Raw genomic sequence first — 24210 nt, forward strand, 5'->3', positions numbered from 1 at the left:
GCAGCTTAACATCTGTTAACTTGTTGCTACTGCCATCATCATTCTGTTATCATTGTTCTGGTTACTGTTTTCGTTATGCTTGTGCACCGTCTTCAATAACCATGTTACTGGTCAAACATCTTCCACTGTGCAGGCAAAGGCCTACCAGCATTTGTGTTTGTTTGTTTGCTAGCAGCTAACTCACCACCATTTTGACAGAAGCACTTCCAGGTTTGCAGGAAACCAGAGGGACTAAACCAAGTAATGTAAATAGGGGTGTTTGGTGGGCTGGTGTTGGGAAAAAAAAATTGTACAGGAGTGTTTGTGTAATATTTTGTTTGTTATGTATTTTTAAAACATTGGAGGTGAATGAATTAACATGAATTTATTATCAATTATTGGATAATTCATGTTATTTGTATGAATTTATTTTGATACTGAGTTAATTGATTTTGGATTGGGTTTGGTTTGCCTGTGGGAGGAGTTACAGGTATAGACTGCCTATAAATGGAGGCTCACTCAGGGAGACACCCTGAGTGAGCAACTGGTAAAGCTGACAGCAAAACAAACAGAGGGTAAAGTAGATATGTTCAGGATTTGTAAAATGTAGCCTGGCATCCCAATGCCCTTCTCTTTTGTGTTTGCTCAGTTTTTGGTTTTCTGTTTTGGCTGTAAATATGTTACACCAGCCAAAGAAGAAAAATAAATAGAAAAAGTTTAAACTGAATTCTGCTCTGAAATCTGAAATCCCATAACTCTTGAGTGCACTTAGGGTCCAAACAATAACAAAACACCATAAATACAAACGAAGCCTCAATTATACGATGAAAAAAACAAAAGGTTTACAGTATATGTAAACATGACTAACTGAAAACAGATGGCAAAGGGTTATGCATTCCACTAGTCTTTTCACTACAAAGAGTAACCAATATTTGTGTCAATTATTTTGCACAAATAATTCTAGTCCCCGATATATACAAAACCCAATCACAGAACCAGTCCAATTATATATTCCCATATGGCAATCAACATTTCAAAACTTTACAATGTCCTAAGCAATAGGGCTGTATGTAATATAGTCCACAAATGACTGGATACTCAACATGTAAATCAACAAATAAGAAAGTGTGCAAGTTATAAAAATCCTCTCGGAAATAAGCCATTCATTATGTTTTAGCAGCAATTGATTTGAAACATAATGGCGGACTGAGTAAATGTTACATCACTTTAAGCCCTCGAGGAAAATGTAGACAACATAATGGTTATCTATAGGTTTGTGAACGACAAGACACCTGAGCAAAATGTTTCAAAGAAAAGAAAGTTCAGCACAAAGAGGAAAGGCTTGTACATGTCTTACCTCCTCAGATGTTCTCCTCCTATCAGGTAGAACCAGTGTGTTAGCATGACTTCCAGGGACTATAGTAGATCCAATACTCATCCTGGGTCCAACCAACATGTAGCGTTTATCTCCTGATCTGTACTGGATGCTGTGACACAGTGTCCCATCATAGTTTGGCTCCTGCAGATATTTAGAAGTATAGTCTGTGGATTTGGAGCACTGCATTGCAATCAGCACGATGATGCTGATGACAAAAAGCAGTGAAACTGCTCCCAGAGTGATCATCAGGTAAAAAGTCACATCACTGTCTTCATCATCTTTAGCTGCACTTTGAACATCAGAGGCTGCAAAAGCCTCTTTGGGCTCCACCACTTTGACCATCACAGTAGCTGTTGCTGACAGTGACGCGTTGCCATTGTCTTTGACCAGTATGAGCAGTTTGTGCTCAGCCTCGTCTGTCTCTGTGAATGAGCGAAGTGTTCTGATCTGTCCTGTATAGCGGTCCAAACCAAACAGACTGTGGTCACTCACTTCCTGCAGTGAGAAGAGCAGCCAGCCGTTATATCCTATATCAGCGTCATAGGCTCGGACTTTGGTCACCAAGTGTCCTGCGTGGACATTGCGGGGAATCTCCTCCACACCTTCAGCAGAGCCGTTGGAGCTGACTGGATACAGGATGACTGGAGCGTTGTCGTTCTGATCCAGAATGAACAAGTGGACTGTGACGTTGCTGCTCAGTGACGGAGTTCCAGAATCTGTGGCAACAACTTGGAACTGGAACGTTTTCACAGCCTCAAAGTCAAAACTCTTCAGAGCTGAGATTTGACCATTATCAGAGTTTATGTTTAGGAATGATGTCATATCTGTTTCACTCCCTCCTCTTACAATATGATATGAAACTGCAGAATTTTCATTCACATCTTTGTCTGATGCTGTGAGGGAGAATATTGATGCACCTGCGACATTATTTTCCATCAAATAAAAATGTAGCTTATTTCTATCAAATTGTGGGCTGTTATCATTTATATCTATTATCTGAATCCCCAGGGTTTTCACTGTTGATAATGGTTGTTCACCACAATCAGAAGCTTGTAATTTGATCTCATAAAATGACACTTCTTCTCGATCTAGCTTTTCTTTGGTCATCAGTGAATAAATATTTTCTTTATAAGATGGTTTTAATTCAAAAGGCACATCATTCATTATCTGCAATATTATTTTACCATTAAGCCCCGAATCTCTATCTGTCACACTAATAAGTGATATTACCGTACCTGGCTTTGAATCTTCAAACACTTTATTTGTCAATGAAGTGATCTCGATTTCTGGTGAATTGTCATTAACATCTTTAATTTTCACAACTACTCTACATCTTCCTATTAAAGGGGGCGTTCCCTTGTCCGAGGCTTCAATGTCGAGTTTGTAAATATCTGACTCCTCATAATCCAATGACTGTTTTAATTTGATTTCTCCACTTAAATGGTTTAACTCAAATATATCATAAACCTTACGTGCTAAGGCTTTACTGAGACTGTATTCAATTTTTCCATTATCACCTTCATCTGGATCTATTGCTGAAACTTTAGCCAGAATTCTTCCAACTGCAACGTTTTCATTTGTTTCTATTTGATAGGTGTCCTGTTTGAATGTCGGCCTGTTGTCATTAATATCAAGAACAGTAATGGACACATTCAATGTCCCAGATCGTGGAGGTTTACCACCATCTACCGCAGTTACACGAAATGAATGTTTACTCTTTTGTTCTCTGTCTAAGGGCTTTTTTAAAACCAAAAAAGGTATTTTGTCCTCATCATTTTGACTCAAATCTATTTCAAAGTGTTCATTAGATGTGAGCGCATACGTACGAATAGTGTTCATTCCAGCATCTGGATCACGGGCTGCGTGAAGTTGAAACCGTGTCCCCGGTGAGGTGTGCTCTGCTATTTGAAAATGTTGCTCTTTTTCAGGAAAGCTGGGCGAGTGATCGTTTACATCGGTTATTTCTATGACAACGTGGTGCATTTCCAAAGGGTTTTCCACCAGGATTTTCAGCTCCGTCAGACACGCACCTCCACCGTGACAAAGCTCTTCCCTGTCGATTTTTTCCCGCACTTGCAGAGCGCCATTGTCCGCGTTTACCTCAAACAAAGCGTCCTTCGATCCAGAAACAACACGGAACCTTCGATCGTTCAAAGATGATTTATCCAGGCCAAGATCTTTAGCCACGTTTCCAACAACGGTTCCTTCTTTCGTCTCCTCTGGCACGGAGTAGCGCAATTCAGCCAAAGCCTGCTCTCCGACACCCAGCAGCAGCAGCATCAGACTCAGACTCAGATGAAATGAAAACCATCCCGCACTGCATCGAGCTCGTCTTCCTTTCTCCATCCTTATCCATCCACACATTTACACTGGAGACCAATTTAATCCGTCAAATCCAGTCGCTGCAACACCAGTTTATTCCGTCTGCAGATCGATTTACAACTGAAGAAGATGTGAAGCACCAAACAAAAGCTTTTCCAAGGGAGGGACAATGCATGCCTGCTGTCTAATGTTATGGTGACACCAAGAGGATATCAGAGCGCATGACTGAAGCATTCAAAATATTACAATGCGATACAATGAACAGGTACATCAAAGAAAAAAAAGAAAAAAATAGAATATCATGAAAATGTTCAATATTTTTGGTCAGTCATTTCAGAAAGTCAAACCCATTTATGTTATAGGCTCATGACATATAGTTAAATATTTACAGGCTTAATTTCTTGAAATGTTGATGATTGTGGCTTAAAGATAAAGGAAACCCGAAATTCAATGTCTCAGAAAATTATAATATTACATAAGATCATTAAAAAAAAAAAAAAAAAAAGATATGTTAAGCAAAAATGTAAAGCTTCTGAATTTTGGGTTTTCAAAATAAGCCATACTCATCCAAATTTAAAAAAAGACAAGGCTTGAAATAATTCACTCTATGTGTCATGAACCTATATCATATATGGTTTGACTTTCTGAAATGACTGACAAAAAATATAAAACTTTTTCATAATATTATTATTATTATTATTATTATTATTATTATTATTATTATTTAGATGTACCTGCATGTGTTCTGTTGGCAAATATAACAGTCTAAACTAAAGCATGGATGGGCAACACCATCACAGCGGGGGCCAAAAAAAATCTATGTATCTGATCCGAGGGCCACATTATCAACATTTATGTCAGCATTTAGAATAATGATTGATCTGAGCATTAACACATGAGGGGGGGCGTGGGGGGTCTTTTTTGGGGGGCTTTGTCTGTGATTTTGTTTTGTCAGTTTTTAGTCATGTTGCATGTTTTTGTTGTAATTTTCTGTATTTTTCTGCCACTTTCCGCATTTTGGTTCTCGATTTGTGTGTTTTTAGGGTCAATTTCTGTTTATTTGTTGTTTTCATTTGTTTGGTATAATTATTATAATTAGTGTTGTTTTCATTTATGATTCTTTCTTTGTTTCTTATATGCTACTCTGTCTTTCTTATTACCCCACAGAGAGGAATAAAGTTTTTCTGATTCTGATTCTGTATTTTCCTGTCATTTTGTGCACTTTTGTTGACAGTTTGTGCGTCTTTAAATCTATTCTGTAATGTGTTGGTTTCTTTTTTTGTGTGTGTGAGTTTTGGCAGTCATTTTGTTTGATCAAGTGCTTGTTGTGTCTGTCTTTGTTGTCATTTTGTGTTTTGAGAGTTATTGTGTGGGACTTTATATTTCTTCCAACATCTTGAAATACAATTTTTAGGAATTTGTTTTGGGGGCCACACAAAATTAGACCGAAGGCCATATGTGGCCCGCGGGCCACCAGTTGCCTAAGCTGGCCTAAAGAATGGCAACAGGTGCAGGGAAAACAGCAACAAACTAGGATTTTGTGCCAATTGGTGGCTGAGAACTGCAAAACACATTTACAAATGCCACAACAAATTTACAACTTTGAAAACAAATATACATAATTATCTAAATATATATATATATAGCAAAACACTTGTAGAACAAATGTAGTATTTTGATAAGAAATTTACATAATTAGTTGGCAAAAAATGCCAAATAGCAAAACACTTTTACAAATGTTGCAACAGATTGTATTTTACATGCACTTGTTTGCATCCACAAAACGGCCGAAACATTCTTTATCTAAGAAATACGGTCAAAACTTTCCAAGCAAATAAGAAAAGCAGTGGAACGTTACAGCTTGCCAGATCGACTTCTGGCATCTCGGACCCTCCTTTTCTGTATGATTTCACGCAACAAATTAACAAAAAATCACAAGACTTTCACAAAAGCCGCAGATTCAAAAATTACTGCAACGCTTTAACAAAAGGTAAAAACAAATTAACAAATATGGAAAGACTTTTACACTTAAAATGCACCATCGTAAATCTGATTCGATGTTTGCAAAAGTGTTTAGCACTAACTTGGTATGAAAAGCTACATCAAAGCCACCCTCTATGCACCCTTTTTTTCTTTTCTTTTTGTGCAGAGACCAGGTTCAGTGCCATACACAAATAATGTTCCTATACTGCACATATTCATTTGGCATTGCTTTGTGCTAAGGGCAACACATAGACAAACAACCACTCACATTTACATTCACTCCTACAGGCAATTTAGAAACTCCAATCAACCTAACAGTCATATTTTTGGATTGTGGGAGGAAGCCATGAGTACCCAGAGGAAACCCATGCAACACAGTGAGAACATGCAAACTCCACACAGAAAGGATCCAAGTGTCCACCCCAGGGCTTGAACCCTGAGGTGGACGTTCTAACCACCAAGCATCTGTGCGCCCAACTTTGGAAACCATAGTCATTCTAGCATCAAAAACAGCAGAAATTCCAAGCCTCTTGTCTATAACTTGAATAACAAGGAGAGCCTGTGGGTTGTGTGTTAGCAGGCTAGAGATATAAGAGGGAAAGTAAAGGTCAGAAAAGCTTCTCTGTTGATTAGTTCAGGCGTGACCAATCAATCAAGCCTTTGGTTCTAGTGAGTGGCTGCAAAAAGGGCCAGTGCGGAAACGTACCAGTCAGAACACGATTACAGCAGAAAGCTGAACACAGCCCTAATACTCATTTATTTATATATCTGTACAAGAAACATGTGTTTGAACCGAATCTGGAACTGTTAAGAGACCTGCTACAAAACAAAACACAAACCAATAAAATATTAACACAAAAACCATGAAAAACTAGAGACTTCATTAGTTTGCGGAGAACATATTCTGACAGAATAAACATAAACTGAAGAGTGAAAACCAGAAATCCCAAGGAGGGAGAAAAAAAACCCTACATTTTATTTTTTTCACTGTAAAAATCTGTTTAGACTGATTTGATGCTGGATAATTATACCACATTGTAGCTGACAACAGAAAAAAACATGGTTATTAAAATATAAAGTTTAAAATCGTCCACTATAGCTTTCATGTTTCAAAGAAAACAAAGTACAGCATGAAGAGAAAATGCTTGTTCGTGTCTTACCTCCTCAGATGTTCTCCTCCTATCAGGTAGAACCAGGGTGTTAGCATGACTTCCAGGGACTATAGTAGATCCAATACTCATCCTGGGTCCAACCAACATGTAGCGTTTATCTCCTGATCTGTACTGGATGCTGTGACACAGTGTCCCATCATAGTTTGGCTCCTGCAGATATTTAGAAGTATAGTCTGTGGATTTGGAGCACTGCATTGCAATCAGCACGATGATGCTGATGACAAAAAGCAGTGAAACTGCTCCCAGAGTGATCATCAGGTAAAAAGTCACATCACTGTCTTCATCATCTTTAGCTGCACTTTGAACATCAGAGGCTGCAAAAGCCTCTTTGGGCTCCACCACTTTGACCATCACAGTAGCTGTTGCTGACAGTGACACGTTGCCATTGTCTTTGACCAGTATGAGCAGTTTGTGCTCAGCCTCGTCTGTCTCTGTGAATGAGCGAAGTGTTCTGATCTGTCCTGTATAGCGGTCCAAACTAAACAGACTGTGGTCACTCACATCCTGCAGTGAGAAGAGCAGCCAGCCGTTATATCCTATATCAGCGTCATAGGCTCGGACTTTGGTCACCAAGTGTCCTGCGTGGACATTGCGGGGAATCTCCTGCACACCTTCAGCAGAGCCGTTGGAGCTGACTGGATACAGGATGACTGGAGCGTTGTCGTTCTGATCCAGAATGAACACGTGGACTGTGACGTTGCTGCTCAGTGACGGAGTTCCAGAATCTGTGGCAACAACTTGGAACTGGAACGTTTTCACAGCCTCAAAGTCAAAACTCTTCAGAGCTGAGATTTCTCCATTCTCTGAGTTTATGTTTAGGAAGGAAGTTATATCTTTTTGACTCCCATCTCTTACTAAATGATAAGCAATGACTGCATTGTCATTTATGTCGTTGTCTGTTGCACTTACAGAAAATATTGACTTCCCAGCAATATTATTCTCATCTAAGTAAAACCGTAAAGGGTTAATATCAAAATGTGGACTGTTATCATTTACATCTGCTACGTGGATGCTCACAGTTTTAAATGCTGATAATGGAGGCTCACCACAGTCTGTGGCTTTAATTATAATTTCATAATGTGATACTTTCTCCCGATCTAACAAGCCCTTGGTGATTATTGAATATGTGTTTTCTTGATATGAGGGTTTTAGTTCAAAAGGTACATCATTAATGATGCTGGATATTATTTTTCCATTCACACCAGAGTCTTTGTCCTTTACGCTCAGCAGTGAAACAACTGTACCAGGTTTTGAGTTTTCTGACACAGTGTTTGACAGAGATGTTACGTCTATTTCTGGAGAATTATCGTTTACGTCTATTATTTTTATAACTAGCCGACACTCGCCTGACAATGGAGGTGTCCCTTTATCAGAAGCCTCAACGTCTAATCCATACACATCATTTTCTTCATAGTCCACCAGACCTTTAATCACAATTACTCCTGTTAATTTGTCGAGCTCAAAAATATTATATTCTTGTGGACTGAGGGTTTTTCCCAAACTGTATTCAACTTCTCCATTTATTCCCTCATCATGATCTGTGGCATTCATTCTAAACACTGAAGTACCAACAGGAATATTTTCCTTTACTGACATCTCATAAACCTCTTGACTAAATATGGGTCGATTATCATTAATATCAAGAACAATAATAGACACGTTCAGTGTAGCTGATCTGGGAGGTTTACCTCCATCTACTGCTGTAACCAGCAGCATGTGTTTATTTCTTTGTTCTCTATCTAAGGATTTTTTTAACACTAAAAACGGAATTTTTTTTGCATCAATTTGACGGATATTTAGATCAAAATGTTCATTTGCTGTTAAAGTGTATGTGCGGATGGAGTTTATTCCTGCATCCGGATCCCTGGCTGTGTGTAGTTGAAAACGTTTCCCTGGAAGCGTTTGTTCAGCTATTTCAAATGTTTGATGCTTTTCTGGAAAACTCGGAGAATGGTCATTAACATCCGTTATTTCTACAACTACATAGTGAATTTCTAAAGGATTCTCCACCAGTATTTTCAACTCTATCAGACAGGTACCGCTGCCCGGACACAGCTCCTCCCTGTCAATCTTATTGTCCACGTAGAGAGCCCCGTTACTCTGGTTCACCTCAAAAATAGCGTCCGATCCCCCGGACACGACACGGAACCGTCGATCCGTTAAAGAAGCCACGTCCAGTCCGAAATCCTTCGCGACGTTTCCAACCACAGTTCCCTCCCGCACCTCCTCCGGTGTAACATACCGTATCTGAGCCAAAGCTTCGCGTTGTGCCAAAAGGACAGTCGCCAAAAAGACGGTAAACCAGGATAAATTCCACATTCCAGGTGCTGTATACGTCCTCATCGTTATTCGATAAAAACAAGCACTGATGCAAGCAGACAAAGAGGATCATTAAACAGCGGAGAGCCGCATTTTCACAGAATGAAAAGAACCTGCTGCTGCTGTGGTTTGAGAGCTCTGCTTTGCTCAGAGGACAAACAAAGGGTTGGAAGGAAAGGGACGGATATAGTGGAGGGTTTCCTGATTTAACACTGACACCAAGAGGAAAACACTGACAATGTGTAACTAGTTTCATTTTTCTGCTAGGAAAAAAATATAGAAGCGTATTTGTTCCATAATTATTACAAAATAATGTATTTTCAATGATTTATGATCTTCCTTGCTTTTCATCAAGCTTCGTAGGTTGTCTCTTTTTAAAATTATATTAATAAATGTGTTCAATCAAGAAAATATTTTATAGTTATTAATTCACATTATATCTCTCTCTGTGTGTGTGTTCCTTCTGTAGACAGCCCTCTCAGTCAAAATGACCCACGTTCCCTAAACATAATTATTAGAAGTGTGCCAATACATTGATTATTAGATTAATCGCGATTCGACACGTGACGATTTGATAACGATACATAAATGTTAAAAATCAATAGTTTTTATAATAACTAAACGACTGGAACATGACCGCTGCTTGCAGAACAAAAATTAAAGTTGTGCATCAATCCACCTTTCATTTAAAAACCACCAAATTCGACAAGAGAGCTGATGTTGTAGGTTTTTTTTTAAGCTACTTTGATTGTGCAAAGTGAAATTATTAGTTTCTCGTGGGAATCATGCAGCTCTTGAACAAGTCTTTATTTTTACTGAATAAACTAGCTTTTGTGTGGGTTCAGATTGAATTTGCTGAATAAGCAAATATTTTAGTAATTCTAATTTGTTTTAATAATTGTGTAGTTAGAATACTGTTGGATTTGACATAAATAAAGATTATAGTGATCAATCTGTTTGGTTACTTTAATTAATGGATCCTGACACATACACCTGTTTAAAAGTTAAAAAAAAAAAAAAAAAAAAAAAAAGCCACAAAGTGAGGATAAATGAATGTTTTAATAGGGGGGTGTGTGTTGAAAATTGTGCTAATCATTAATATCATCATAATCGTTGATTAATTGCATCGTAGCACCCTGAACTGTGATCACATCAAATCGTGATGTTCTTTAAATGGCACACCCTTAATCAATATACCAAACTCTTGAATATACAGTTAATTTTACAGCAGTTTAAACCTTTATTACGGCTTAAACACCATAACAGGAACTTTTCCTAAACAAAGCTTTTATAATATAATAAAAACCTTTATTTATACAAGTAGTACTATTGAGATAACAAAGTTCAAAAGGTTTTCAACTTTCAGTCACACAATTCATTCAAATTATGCATGTTACTAAAATTATGAAGGAAACATTTTCGCAAGAGTTTTTGATTGACAAAATATCATTAATTAATACCACGGAGTGTTACAATCTTTTATATCACTCATATTTGTTTTTGCCTGTATTTTTTTACTGTACCTGTATTTAGTTTTGTGATCACGTTTCAGGACCACGGATAGCAACCACTGATTTAATGCTCCATTCCCCCTGACTCAAATTTGGAAACCATCCATCAAACCATCCATCCAGACATTTTCATACCCGCTTTGTCCTATTTCAGGGTTGCGAGATTCTGCAGGTGCACATTCCCAGCTCACACTGGGCACTAGGCAGGGGTGCACCCTGGACAGGGTGCCACTCCACCGCAGGGCAACACATAGACAGACAAACAACCACTCACATTCACATTCACTCCAAGTGATTCCAATCAACCTTACAGTCATGTTTTTGGATTGTGGGAGGAAGCCAGAGTACCCAAAGGAAATCCATGCAGCACAGGGAGAACATGCAAACTCCACACAGAATGAACCCAAGTGTCCACCCTAGGGCTTGAACCCAGGACATACTAGCTGTGAGGTGGATGTTCTAACCACATTATCCACCGTGCGCCCAACTTTGGAAACCATACAGTCGTTCTAGCATCAAAAAACGCAATAATTCCAAGCCTCTTGTCAATAACATGGATAACAAGGAGAACATGTGGGTTGTGTGTTAGCAGGCTAAGATATAAGAGGGAAAGAAGGTCAGAGATTAGTTGATTAGTTCATGTGTGACGACTCAACCAATCAAGCCTTTGGCTCTATAGTGAGTGGTTGGAAAAAGGGCCAGTGTTCAGACACATGAGGAAACGTACCAGTTAGAACATGAAAAACTATAAACTCCTTTATTTTGTGAAAAATATATTTTGACCTAATAAACATAAACTGTAGCTTGAATACCAGAAATCTCAAGGAGTCTGAAAAAAACCCTGAATGTGCTTTTTTCCATGTAAAAATTTCAGAATTCTGTTCAGACTGATTTGATGTTGGATAATGACCACATTGTAGCTGACAGCAGAATAAAACATGGATATTAATACAAAAAGTTTAAAATCATCCACTACAGCTTTCATGTTTCAAAGAAAAAAAAAGCTCAGCATGAAGAGAAAATGCTTGTTCATGACTTACCTCCTCAGGTAATATTTAAAACTTAAAATAACGAAATTACTGCTGGAATAAGGAGTGTTCAACGCATGCCAAAAATGCGATACTTTCATAGCTTGATAGAATGAATAAACAAAGTAAATGACAAATAAATGCTTTAAAGTCCAGCTTTGATGTATATTTAACAGTTGATAATTAACAAAAAGTTAACATGACCTGCATGTCTTACCTCCTCAGATGTTCTCTGAGAACATAAACTGAAGCTTGAATACCAGAAATCCCAAGAAGGGAGAAAAAAACCTCTGAATTTTTTTTTCCCCCCCTAAAAACATGTTCATTCTTTTCAGACTGATATGATGTTGGAAAATTACCACATTGTAGCTGACAGCAGAAAAAAACATGGTTATTAATATATAAAGTTCAAAATCGTCCACTATAGCTTTCATGTTTCAAAGAAAACAAAGCACAGCATGAAGAGAAAATGCTTGTTCGTGTCTTACCTCCTCAGATGTTCTCCTCCTATCAGGTAGAACCAGTGTGTTAGCATGACTTCCAGGGACTATAGTAGATCCAATACTCATCCTGGGTCCAACCAACATGTAGCGTTTATCTCCTGATCTGTACTGGATGCTGTGACACAGTGTCCCATCATAGTTTGGCTCCTGCAGATATTTAGAAGTATAGTCTGTGGATTTGGAGCACTGCATTGCAATCAGCACGATGATGCTGATGACAAAAAGCAGTGAAACTGCTCCCAGAGTGATCATCAGGTAAAAAGTCACATCACTGTCTTCATCATCTTTAGCTGCACTTTGAACATCAGAGGCTGCAAAAGCCTCTTTGGGCTCCACCACTTTGACCATCACAGTAGCTGTTGCTGACAGTGACACGTTGCCATTGTCTTTGACCAGTATGAGCAGTTTGTGCTCAGCCTCGTCTGTCTCTGTGAATGAGCGAAGTGTTCTGATCTGTCCTGTATAGCGGTCCAAACCAAACAGACTGTGGTCACTCACTTCCTGCAGTGAGAAGAGCAGCCAGCCGTTATATCCTATATCAGCGTCATAGGCTCGGACTTTGGTCACCAAGTGTCCTGCGTGGACATTGCGGGGAATCTCCTCAACACCTTCAGCAGAGCCGTTGGAGCTGACTGGATACAGGATGACTGGAGCGTTGTCGTTCTGATCCAGAATGAACACGTGGACTGTGACGTTGCTGCTCAGTGATGGCGTTCCAGAATCTGTGGCAACAACTTGGAACTGGAACGTTTTCACAGCCTCAAAGTCAAAACTCTTCAGAGCTGAGATTTCACCATTATCTGGATTTACATTCAGGAAAGTCATAATATTCTTTTGGTTTCCTTCTCTTAGAATATGGTACGAAACTACAGCATTGTCATTTGTGTCTTTATCCGTGGCAAATATAGAGAAGACAGGTTTTCCAGCAATGTTGTTTTCGACTACATAAAAGTGATATGGATTTTGGGAAAACTGGGGTTTGTTGTCATTTACGTCTGATATTATTATAGTGAATGTCTTAAAGGTAGACATGGGAGTCTCACCACAATCATTGGCTTTAATTGTCACTTCATAGACGGTGACTTCTTCTCGATCTAAAACTCCTTTTGTCACAACGGAATAAATATTCTCCTTAAATGAAGGTTTTAATTCAAAAGGTCCGTCAGAAGTTAAGCTCGTTCGGACTTTTCCGTTTACTCCTGAGTCTTTGTCTGTCACGCTGAGGAGGGAAATGACAGTGCCAGGTTTAGAGTCTTCCTGAACAGTATTTGTCAAAGATGTAACTTCTATTTCTGGAGGATTGTCATTTACATCTATTACTTTTATGATTACACGACTCTCTCCTGTTAGTGGGGGGGTTCCTCTATCGGAAGCTTCAACATCGAGCTTGTAAATGTCATTTTCTTCATAATCTACTAATCCTTTCACTCTAATTTCTCCAGTGATTTTATCCAACTCAAAAATGTCATACACGCTTTTTCTCAATGTTTTAACGAGGCTGTAACTAATTTCACCGTTTGTCCCTTCATCAGGATCAGTTGCGTTAATTTTAAATATGGATGTACCGACAGCAATATTTTCCTTGATGTGGATTTGATAAATCTCTTGACTAAATATTGGACGATTATCATTAATGTCGAGCACAATAACGGACACATTTAATATTCCTGACTTTACAGGTTTACCTCCATCCACTGCTGTAACAATCAGTGAATGTCTGTGTTTTTGTTCTCTGTCTAACGACTTCTTTAAAACTAAAAATGGTATTTTGTCCTCGTCACCCTGACGGATGTCAATGTCAAAGTGTTCATTTGTAGTTAGAGTGTAGCTGCGAATAGAATTCATTCCTGCATCAGGATCGCGTGCACTGTGCAGCTGAAATCGCCTTCCTGGCAGCGTGTGCTCTGCTATTTCTAATGTCTGCTGTTGTTCAGGAAACACTGGAGAGTGGTCGTTGACATCCGTGATTTCTACAACAACATAGTGCATTTCTAGCGGGTTTTCAACCAGAATTTTCAGATCCATCAGACATGCGCCACTCCCCTGACAGAGCCGCTCTCTGTCAATCTTTCTGAGGACACAAAGCGCCCCATTGTCCGCATTTACCTCGAAAAACGCGTCTTTACCTCCAGAAACAACGCGGAAACGTCGATCGTGCAAAGAGGAGACATCAAGACCCAAATCTTTTGCCACATTTCCAACAACGGTTCCGTCTTTCACCTCTTCTGCCACAGAGTATCTGATCTGAGAAATCGCTTCTTTTATCTGCAGCGCCAGGGTAAGAAAAATAATCCAGTTGATCCTCAAATGATCTTTAGTATTCCCCATCGTAATAGACACAAAAAACAAACAAAACGAAAATAAAATCTTATTTTTTCCTTTAACAAGGCGTTATACGAAAGAATCTTATGAATGGATCGCATCCGTGAAGAACAACCAATCCACCCTCTTGCACTGGACTCGTATGCACACTTCCAAATGAAACAAAAGGCTAGGATCGACGTGCTGCTGCCTTTATGGTATAACACTGACCCCCAGAGGGCTTCCAGGATATACTGTCATTGTGTAAAAATGATATAGTAGCATATATATATATATATATATATATATATATCACGTGAATAGCACATGATTATGGAAGCCCGTTTATCACCACTAAAAAATAAAATAAAATAAAACAAAAATAAAATAAAAATCACCACGGCAGGTTCTAATTATGAGTTAGTTAAGTCATAATTATGAGATAGAGATCATGCTCATGAGATAAAAAACTGAGCATTTGCAGCAGTCTCCCGACACTGACTGTTACCATTCTTAATACTTAGAATAATAATTTATTCAAAACACATATTGTGGCTGTTTATTCAGTTTTTAGAATTCATCTGTACATAGTGTAGGAAATAGAAGTACATAAATAAGTCTTTATTGCAACATATTTGTCACATTCTTGGAATTTTCTTTGCAAATTTACAATAAAATGAATGTTTTTAATATTATAAAATTCAATCTCATAATTATGACTTTCTTTTTCAAAATTATAACTTTACTAACTCATAATTATGACTTGCCATTGTGATTTTTTTTTTTTTGTGTGTTTTTTTTAAATGGTGGAAACACGTTTCCATACTATGTTACACAATTCCCTTTAATCATAAATTATTTTTTAAAAAAACCAACAACAAAACAGACCCCTGATATACTGGTGCATGACAGGATACACAGTAAAATGTAAAAGTTTAGAAAGAGACAAAATAACAAGGAAATATGATATTTAATAGCTCACAAAGAATGAATGGTCAAGTTAGATAATCATTTTGATCCAATAATCAAAACCTTAACTAAAGTATGAAACATAGTGGTGGGGACATACCTCATTCCAAGAAAGAAAAACTGATTTTGAGTTGTTTTCAAGTGGATCAAGGTTTATGGCTCTCATGATAATGGGTTTAAGTAGTGGGCAAATAAAGGTATCACAGCAGTGTGAACGATAACTGAACAAGGAAATGTGCAGAGTTTTGAAGGAGAAATTTACACTAGGGGAGCATTCACATTAGCGTTACTTACAATTAAAATACTACTTTGAAAAGCAGATAAAAACTGACAGCAAAAATAATTGCATTTGCCCAAAAATAAAACTTTACTGGGACCAAAAATGGCAGATCCTAAATAAAAAAAATAGGAATATGAGTTATCCAAATCTTGCGAGGTACTGTACTTGAGACATTTGGCAGGTGATGTAATACAAAAAAAGGATCAGTATCAAATTAGAATATTGATATCAGCAAGAACAAACACAACTGACTGTGGTATAAACCAACAACGACGACCGTGGAATGGTGGGCGGGAAGTGTGGAGGGAATTTATGTAATGGAGAGACTCACACACAGATTGAGACTACAACAGTCACAACCTAATATAACAAATAGGAAAAATTAAAAAATTACAGAAGACAAGAAAAGGACGCTGCCACCACCACTTCTACTACCGGACAATAAGGACGTGTTGATTCATCGCGAAGATGATAACTTAATAATGCATATGTGTTACACCTTTCCACTGTACATTTGGAAAAAAAACCTTAATAAAAACAAGTTCAAGAAAAAACAAAACAAAAAAAACAGCAATAGCAGAATTGTGTTTACATAAACATTAGATAAGTTTCAATCAGACAAAAAATGTTTCCAAGAAAGAATGGTGATATAAAAAGTGATGGATAAATGAATAAATGTTTTTTGCTATATCATAGCTATTTAAATGGCAGTCTTGGCCACTGACGTCCAACAATTACTTACAAAAGCACCACTCTCAAGTTTTAACGTGAAAATTAAAAAAAAAAAAGCAAAGAAATTCAAAATAGAAAATCTGATAGACAAGGACTAAACGACCCAAACGGAGACTCTGATTCACACAATTTTACTGCAGTTTGTAAACTTGAGTGAAAAGATGTATTTCTCGATACTGAAATGTAGAAATGATGAAATCAATATTGTGTCTATTTTTTTAAGCCCTGAATCAATTTTTATCAAACAAAATTATTGGTGTTACAACTATATACTGTACAACTAAACCATGTGCTCCCAGAAAGTGTTCAAGAAATATTTAAAACTTAAAAAAACTAAATATACTGCTGGAATGAGGAGTGTTCAATGCATGTCAAAAAATGCTATACTATCATTGCTTGACGGAATGAAATAAAGTAAATGTCAAAAATATGCTCTAAAGTCCAGCTTTGATGTATATTTAACAGTTGATAATTAACAAAAAGTTAACATGACCTGCATGTCTTACCTCCTCAGATGTTCTCCTCCTATCAGGTAGAACCAGGGTGTTAGCATGACTTCCAGGGACTATAGTAGATCCAATACTCATCCTGGGTCCAACCAACATGTAGCGTTTATCTCCTGATCTGTACTGGATGCTGTGACACAGTGTCCCATCATAGTTTGGCTCCTGCAGATATTTAGAAGTATAGTCTGTGGATTTGGAGCACTGCATTGCAATCAGCACGATGATGCTGATGACAAAAAGCAGTGAAACTGCTCCCAGAGTGATCATCAGGTAAAAAGTCACATCACTGTCTTCATCATCTTTAGCTGCACTTTGAACATCAGAGGCTGCAAAAGCCTCTTTGGGCTCCACCACTTTGACCATCACAGTAGCTGTTGCTGACAGTGACACGTTGCCATTGTCTTTGACCAGTATGAGCAGTTTGTGCTCAGCCTCGTCTGTCTCTGTGAATGAGCGAAGTGTTCTGATCTGTCCTGTATAGCGGTCCAAACCAAACAGACTGTGGTCACTCACTTCCTGCAGTGAGAAGAGCAGCCAGCCGTTATATCCTATATCAGCGTCATAGGCTCGGACTTTGGTCACCAAGTGTCCTGCGTGGACATTGCGGGGAATCTCCTGCACACCTTCAGCAGAGCCGTTGGAGCTGACTGGATACAGGATGACTGGAGCGTTGTCGTTCTGATCCAGAATGAACACGTGGACTGTGACGTTGCTGCTCAGTGATGGAGTTCCAGAATCTGTGGCAACAACTTGGAACTGGAACGTTTTCACAGCCTCAAAGTCAAAACTCTTCAGAGCTGAGATTTCTCCATTCTCTGAGTTTATGTTTAGGAAGGAAGTTATATCTTTTTGACTCCCATCTCTTACTAAATGATAAGCAATGACTGCATTGTCATTTATGTCGTTGTCTGTTGCACTTACAGAAAATATTGACTTCCCAGCAATATTATTCTCTTCTAAGTAAAACCGTAAAGGGTTAATATCAAAATGTGGACTGTTATCATTTACATCTGCTACGTGGATGCTCACAGTTTTAAACGCTGATAACGGAGGCTCACCACAGTCTGTGGCTTTAATTATAATTTCATAATGTGACACTTTCTCCCGATCTAACAAGCCCTTGGTGATTATTGAATATGTGTTTTCTTTATATGAGGGTTTTAGTTCAAAAGGTACATCATTAATGATGCTGGATATTATTTTTCCATTCACACCAGAGTCTTTGTCCTTTACGCTCAGCAGTGAAACAACTGTACCAGGTTTTGAGTTTTCTGACACAGTGTTGGACAGAGATGTTACGTCTATTTCTGGAGAATTATCGTTTACGTCTATTATTTTTATAACCAGCCGACACTCGCCTGACAATGGAGGTGTCCCTTTATCAGAAGCCTCAATTTGTAATTCATATCTATCATTTTCTTCATAGTCCACCAGACCTTTAATAACAATTTCTCCTGTTAATTTGTCGAGCTCAAAAATATTGTACACTTGTGGACTGAGGGTTTTTCCCAAATTGTATTCAACTTCTCCATTTATTCCCTCATCATGATCTGTGGCATTCATTCTAAAGACTGAAGTACCAACAGGAATATTTTCCTTTACTGACATCTCATAAACCTCTTGACTAAATATGGGTCGATTATCATTACTATCAAGAACAATAATAGACACGTTCAGTGTAGCTGATCTGGGAGGTTTACCTCCATCTACTGCTGTAACCAGCAGCATGTGTTTATTTCTTTGTTCTCTATCTAAGGATTTTTTTAACACTAAAATGGGAATTTTACCTTCCTCACTCTGACGGATATTTAGATCAAAATGTTCATTTGCTGTTAAAGTGTATGTGCGGATGGAGTTTATTCCTGCATCCGGATCCCTGGCTGTGTGTAGTTGAAAACGTTTCCCTGGAAGCGTGTGTTCAGCTATTTCAAATGTTTGATGCTTTTCTGGAAAACTCGGAGAATGGTCATTAACATCCGTTATTTCTACAACTACATAGTGAATTTCTAAAGGATTCTCCACCAGTATTTTCAGCTCTATCAGACAGGTACCGCTGCCCGGACACAGCTCCTCCCTGTCAATCTTATTGTCCACGTAGAGAGCCCCGTTACTCTGGTTCACCTCAAAAATAGCGTCCGATCCCCCGGACACGACACGGAACCGTCGATCCGTTAAAGAAGCCACGTCCAGTCCGAAATCCTTCGCGACGTTTCCAACCACAGTTCCCTCCCGCACCTCCTCCGGTGTAACATACCGTATCTGAGCCAAAGCCTCGCGTTGTGCCAAAAGGACAGTCGCCAAAAAGACGGTAAACCAGGATAAATTCCACATTCCAGGTGCTGTATACGTCCTCATCGTTATTCGATAAAAACAAGCACTGATGCAAGCAGACAAAGAGGATCATTAAACAGCGGAGAGCCGCATTTTCACAGAATGAACCGAACCGGCTGTTGCTGTGGTTTGAGAGCTCTGCTTTGCTCAGAGGACAAACAAAGGGTTGGAAGGAAAGGGACGGATATAGTGGAGGGTTTCCTGATTTAACACTGACACCAAGAGGAAAACACTGACAATGTGTAACTAGTTTTCATTTTCCTGCAAGGGAAAAAAAAAAAAGAAGCTTATTTGTTCCATAATTATTACAAAATAATTTATTTTCCATGATGTATGATCTTCTTTTCTTTTTATCATTGGCTGTTTCCTTTTAAATTGATATTTATAAATGTGTTCTATCCGTGTGTGTGTGTGTGTGTGTGTGTGTGTGTGTGTGTGTGTGTGTGTGTGTGTGTGTGTGTGTGTGTGTGTGTGTGTGTGTGTGTGTGCGCGCGCGCGTGATCCTAGACCAGTGTTTCTCAAATGGGGGTATGTGTACCCCTCGGGGTAAGCGATGGCACTACAGGGAGTACTAGATAGACAAAGTGTAAAATGTATAAATTAAAGCATTAAACATATGGGAGTTTATAATGTATTAGTTTAAATGATAATCATAATAATGATGATGGAAATTATCTTGATTAGAACATGAACTGAAAATGCAATTGGCCAGTCTTGGACCAACACCACATGGGAGATGACAAAAAAATTATGAATAAAAAACAAAACTAAACTGTATTATTAATTTATTCAGGAGTCACTAAATACAGTTTCTTTCCACTAAGAAAAACAATTTGATTCTTTAAAAAGTGTGTTATTACTCATTTATTCCATAATTATCTATAGTTGTCTTTCATAGAGTTCTGAGCAAACTGTAGTTGGACGAACGGGTAAACTTAGATTCAGTAATAAGAAAAATGGGGGTTTTGAGCCAAACAAGTTTGAAAACCACAGACAGCCCTGGTCCTCTCGGTCAAAATGACCCACCTTTCCTAAATCCTTAAATGTACTTAATATACAGTAAATATACTTAACTCTTGAATATACAGCTCATTTGACAGCAGTAAAATCATTATTACGGCTTAAACACCAAAACAATTTTCATAAACACAGCTTTAAAACCTTTATTTAAACTTTCAGTCACACATTACTCAAATTATGAAGGAAACATTTCCACAAGTTTTTGATTGACTAAATATCATTCATTAATACAATGGAGTGATATATTTTATTCCATCACCTATATTTTTTTTTACCTGTATTTATTTGAGTGACCGTATTTCAGAACCATGGATAGCAACAAAATCTTTAATGCCTCCCCCCACTCCCCACCCCTCCATTGGAAACCATCCATCCATCCATCCATCCATCTATTTTCTGACCCACTTTGTCCTATTTCAGGGTTGCAGGGGTCTGCCGGTGCTTATCTTCGGCTTACACTGGGCACTAAGCGGGGGTACACCCTGAACTGGGCACCAGTCCATCGCAGGTCAACACACAGACAGACAAACAACCATTCAAACTCACTTCTATGGGCAATTTAGTGACTCCAATCAACCTAAGTCATGTTTTTGGATTGTCGGGAGCACAGGGAGAACATGCAAACTCCACACAGAAAGGACCCAAGTGTCCACCCCAGGGCTTTAACTCAGAACTTTATTGCTGTGAGGTGGATGTTCTAACCACTAAGCCACTGTGTGTCCAACTTTGGAAACCATACAGTCATTCTAGCATCAAAAACCACAGTATTTCCAAGCCTCTTGTCTATAACATGAATAACAAGGAGAACATGTGGGTTGTGTGTTAGCAGGCTAAGATATAAGAGGAAAAGTAGTTCAGAGAACTGCTTAGTTGATCAGTTCAGGTGTAACGACTCAACCAATCAAGCCTTTGGCTCTATAGTGAGTGGTTGGAAAAAGGGCCAGTGTTCAGACACGTGCGGAAACGTACCAGTTAGAACAGGATTACAACAGAGAGCTGAGCACAGCCATAATACTCATTTATTATATATGTATCTACATATTTATATATGTACAAGGGACAAACAGTGCTTCAACCTAATCTGGAACCGTCAAGAGACCTGCTACAGAAAAACCATGAAAAACTATAAACTCCTTTAGTTTGTGAAAATAATCTTCCCTAAAAAAACATAAACTGAAGCTTGAATACCAGAAATCCCAAGAAGGGAGAAAAAACCTCTGAAATTTTTCCCCCCCCCCTAAAAACATGTTCATTCTTTTCAGACTGATATGATGTTGGAAAATTACCACATTGTAGCTGACAGCAGAAAAAAACATGGTTATTAATATATAAAGTTTAAAATCGTCCACTATAGCTTTCATGTTTCAAAGAAAACAAAGCACAGCATGAAGAGAAAATGCTTGTTCGTGTCTTACCTCCTCAGATGTTCTCCTCCTATCAGGTAGAACCAGTGTGTTAGCATGACTTCCAGGGACTATAGTAGATCCAATACTCATCCTGGGTCCAACCAACATGTAGCGTTTATCTCCTGATCTGTACTGGATGCTGTGACACAGTGTCCCATCATAGTTTGGCTCCTGCAGATATTTAGAAGTATAGTCTGTGGATTTGGAGCACTGCATTGCAATCAGCACAATGATGCTGATGACAAAAAGCAGTGAAACTGCTCCCAGAGTGATCATCAGGTAAAAAGTCACATCACTGTCTTCATCATCTTTAGCTGCACTTTGAACATCAGAGGCTGCAAAAGCCTCTTTGGGCTCCACCACTTTGACCATCACAGTAGCTGTTGCTGACAGTGACACGTTGCCATTGTCTTTGACCAGTATGAGCAGTTTGTGCTCAGCCTCGTCTGTCTCTGTGAATGAGCGAAGTGTTCTGATCTGTCCTGTATAGCGGTCCAAACCAAACAGACTGTGGTCACTCACTTCCTGCAGTGAGAAGAGCAGCCAGCCGTTATATCCTATATCAGCGTCATAGGCTCGGACTTTGGTCACCAAGTGTCCTGCGTGGACATTGCGGGGAATCTCCTCAACACCTTCAGCAGAGCCGTTGGAGCTGACTGGATACAGGATGACTGGAGCGTTGTCGTTCTGATCCAGAATGAACACGTGGACTGTGACGTTGCTGCTCATTGACGGAGTTCCACAATCTGTGGCAACAACTTGGAACTGGAACGTTTTCACAGCCTCAAAGTCAAAACTCTTCAGAGCTGAGATTTCTCCATTATCAGAGTTTATGTTTAGGAATGATGTCATTTCTTTATGACTGCTTCTTTCCCCTCGGAATATGCGATAGGCAACTGCTGCGTTCTCATTTAAGTCTTTATCACTTGCAGTCACAGAGAATATAGTCGCCCCAGGAGCATTGTTTTCAGTCAAGTACAATTCTAACGGATTTTTGGGGAACTCGGGGCGATTGTCATTAACATCTGATACTTGAATGCTTAACGTTTTTACTGTGGAAAGAGGGGGCGTTCCACAATCATCAGCTGTGATTGAAATATCATATTGTGACTCACTTTCTCTGTCTAATGTTGCTTTTGTCACTAAGGAATACATCTTTTCTTTATATGATGGCTTCAGTTCGAATGGTAAACCCTCATTTAGACGACAAACCACTTTGCCATTTAAACCAGAATCATTGTCAGTAACACTGATTAGAGCCACCACAGTTCCAGGTTTTGAATCTTCTGAGAGAGAGCTCGATATTGATGTCACATCAATTTCTGGTTTATTGTCGTTCACATCCAGTATTTTTATAATGACTCTACAATCACTTGTCATGGGTGGCTGACCCATGTCAGAAGCCTGAACGTCTAACTTGTAGACATCAGCTGTTTCATAATCAATTTTTCCACGTACTCGAATTTCTCCTTTGATTTTGTCTAGACTAAAAAGCTGTAGCACATTTGGATTTATATCTCTACTAAAAGCATATTCTACATCCCCATTCGCTCCTGCGTCTAAATCAGTTGCATTGACTTTTATTACAAGTGTTTCTATTGCTGCGTTTTCTTGTAAAATAATTGTGTAAACCTCCTGAGAAAAAACGGGTCTATTATCATTAATATCAAGAACTCTTATTTTGATACTGAGATTTGCTGAGCGCGGGGGCGTTCCTCCATCTATGGCAGTTAGAATCAGGCCGTGGTTTGATTTCTGCTCTCTATCCAAATGCCTCTGTAACACCAAGAAAGGGATTTTATCCTCCCCTCTGTCCCGAATTTCAAGGTGAAAATGTTCGTTTTGACTCACTTTATATCGTTGGACTGAGTTTATTCCCACGTCTGGATCACGAGCACCGGGCAGTTGAAACCGTGCGCCCGGTAATGTCGTCTCCGCGATTTCTATTATCTTCTCTTTCTCCGCAAAACTGGGAGCGTGATCGTTTGCATCCGTTATTTCCACCGTTACGTAGTGAACCTCAAGGGGGTTTTCAACCACAATTTTAAGATCTATTAAACACGCGACATTCCGGTCACATATTTGTTCTCGGTCGATTTTCTGGTGAATAGACAACACCCCATTGTTCGGGTTTACCTCAAACAGCGTCCCCTGAGCTCCGGACACGATGCGTAAACGTCTGTTTCCCAGTGTGTTGACCTCCAGGCCTAAATCTTTAGCAACATTTCCAATTATAGCTCCGACTTTACCTTCTTCGGGTGTAGAGTATTTCATTTGAGCAAAAACCTGCAGGTGTCCACAGCACAACAGCAGAGAGAACAGCAGAGGACGCAACCAAGGCATCATTGCGCCTCTTTGTCCTTTGTCTCAGTCAGAAAAAAAAAAAAAAAACAGTTTGTTTATGTTTTCATAACCCCAAAACGGGATTAAAGATAAATAAGTCAATATATCCTCCGATTATATTCCACAA

General features: G+C 38.8%; 4 protein-coding genes across 4 annotated transcripts; all 4 read right to left on the reverse strand.

Moving 5' to 3' along the window:
* Nucleotides 1-463: 463 nt before the first annotated feature.
* LOC114470746 (protocadherin alpha-8-like) lies at nt 464-3703 on the reverse strand. Its single transcript, XM_028459081.1, has 2 exons — nt 1328-3703; nt 464-532 (listed from the first exon to the last, which is right to left on the reverse strand). The coding sequence occupies exons 1-2, from the start codon at nt 3701-3703 to the stop codon at nt 464-466; spliced, it is 2445 nt and encodes an 814-aa protein (XP_028314882.1).
* A 3068-nt stretch (nt 3704-6771) lies between these two features.
* On the reverse strand, nt 6772-9177 carry LOC114470747 (protocadherin alpha-8-like). Its single transcript, XM_028459083.1, has one exon. It carries the CDS (start codon nt 9175-9177, stop codon nt 6772-6774), a length of 2406 nt encoding a protein of 801 aa, XP_028314884.1.
* Nucleotides 9178-12129: 2952 nt separating this feature from the next.
* Nucleotides 12130-19426, reverse strand: LOC114470748 (protein dachsous-like). Its single transcript, XM_028459084.1, has 2 exons — nt 16971-19426; nt 12130-14546 (listed from the first exon to the last, which is right to left on the reverse strand). The coding sequence occupies exons 1-2, from the start codon at nt 19336-19338 to the stop codon at nt 12130-12132; spliced, it is 4785 nt and encodes a 1594-aa protein (XP_028314885.1). The 5' UTR covers nt 19339-19426.
* A 2272-nt stretch (nt 19427-21698) lies between these two features.
* On the reverse strand, nt 21699-24083 carry LOC114470749 (protocadherin alpha-3-like). Its single transcript, XM_028459085.1, has one exon. It carries the CDS (start codon nt 24081-24083, stop codon nt 21699-21701), a length of 2385 nt encoding a protein of 794 aa, XP_028314886.1.
* Between the last annotated feature and the right edge of the window lie 127 nt (nt 24084-24210).

Source organism: Gouania willdenowi, chromosome 10 (assembly GCF_900634775.1).
Source record: "Gouania willdenowi chromosome 10, fGouWil2.1, whole genome shotgun sequence".
In the NCBI taxonomy this organism is placed as follows: Eukaryota; Metazoa; Chordata; class Actinopteri; order Blenniiformes; family Gobiesocidae; genus Gouania; species Gouania willdenowi.

What these genes read in the sequence shown, in the direction of transcription:
- LOC114470746 (XM_028459081.1), bottom strand. Translation starts at nt 3,703, where the DNA reads ATGGAGAAAGGAAGACGAGCTCGATGCAGTGCGGGATGGTTTTCATTT. An exon ending in CATCTGAGGAGGTAAGACAT is followed by an intron (nt 533 to 1,327) that starts GTACAAGCCTTT and finishes TTTTGCTGTCAG; the next exon opens with CTTTACCAGTTGCTCACTCA.
- LOC114470748 (XM_028459084.1), bottom strand. Translation starts at nt 19,338, where the DNA reads ATGAGGACGTATACAGCACCTGGAATGTGGAATTTATCCTGGTTTACC. An exon ending in TGAGGAGGTAAGACATGCAG is followed by an intron (nt 14,547 to 16,970) that starts GTCATGTTAACT and finishes TATTTTCGTTTT; the next exon opens with GTTTGTTTTTTGTGTCTATT.
- LOC114470747 (XM_028459083.1), bottom strand. Translation starts at nt 9,177, where the DNA reads ATGAGGACGTATACAGCACCTGGAATGTGGAATTTATCCTGGTTTACC.
- LOC114470749 (XM_028459085.1), bottom strand. Translation starts at nt 24,083, where the DNA reads ATGCCTTGGTTGCGTCCTCTGCTGTTCTCTCTGCTGTTGTGCTGTGGA.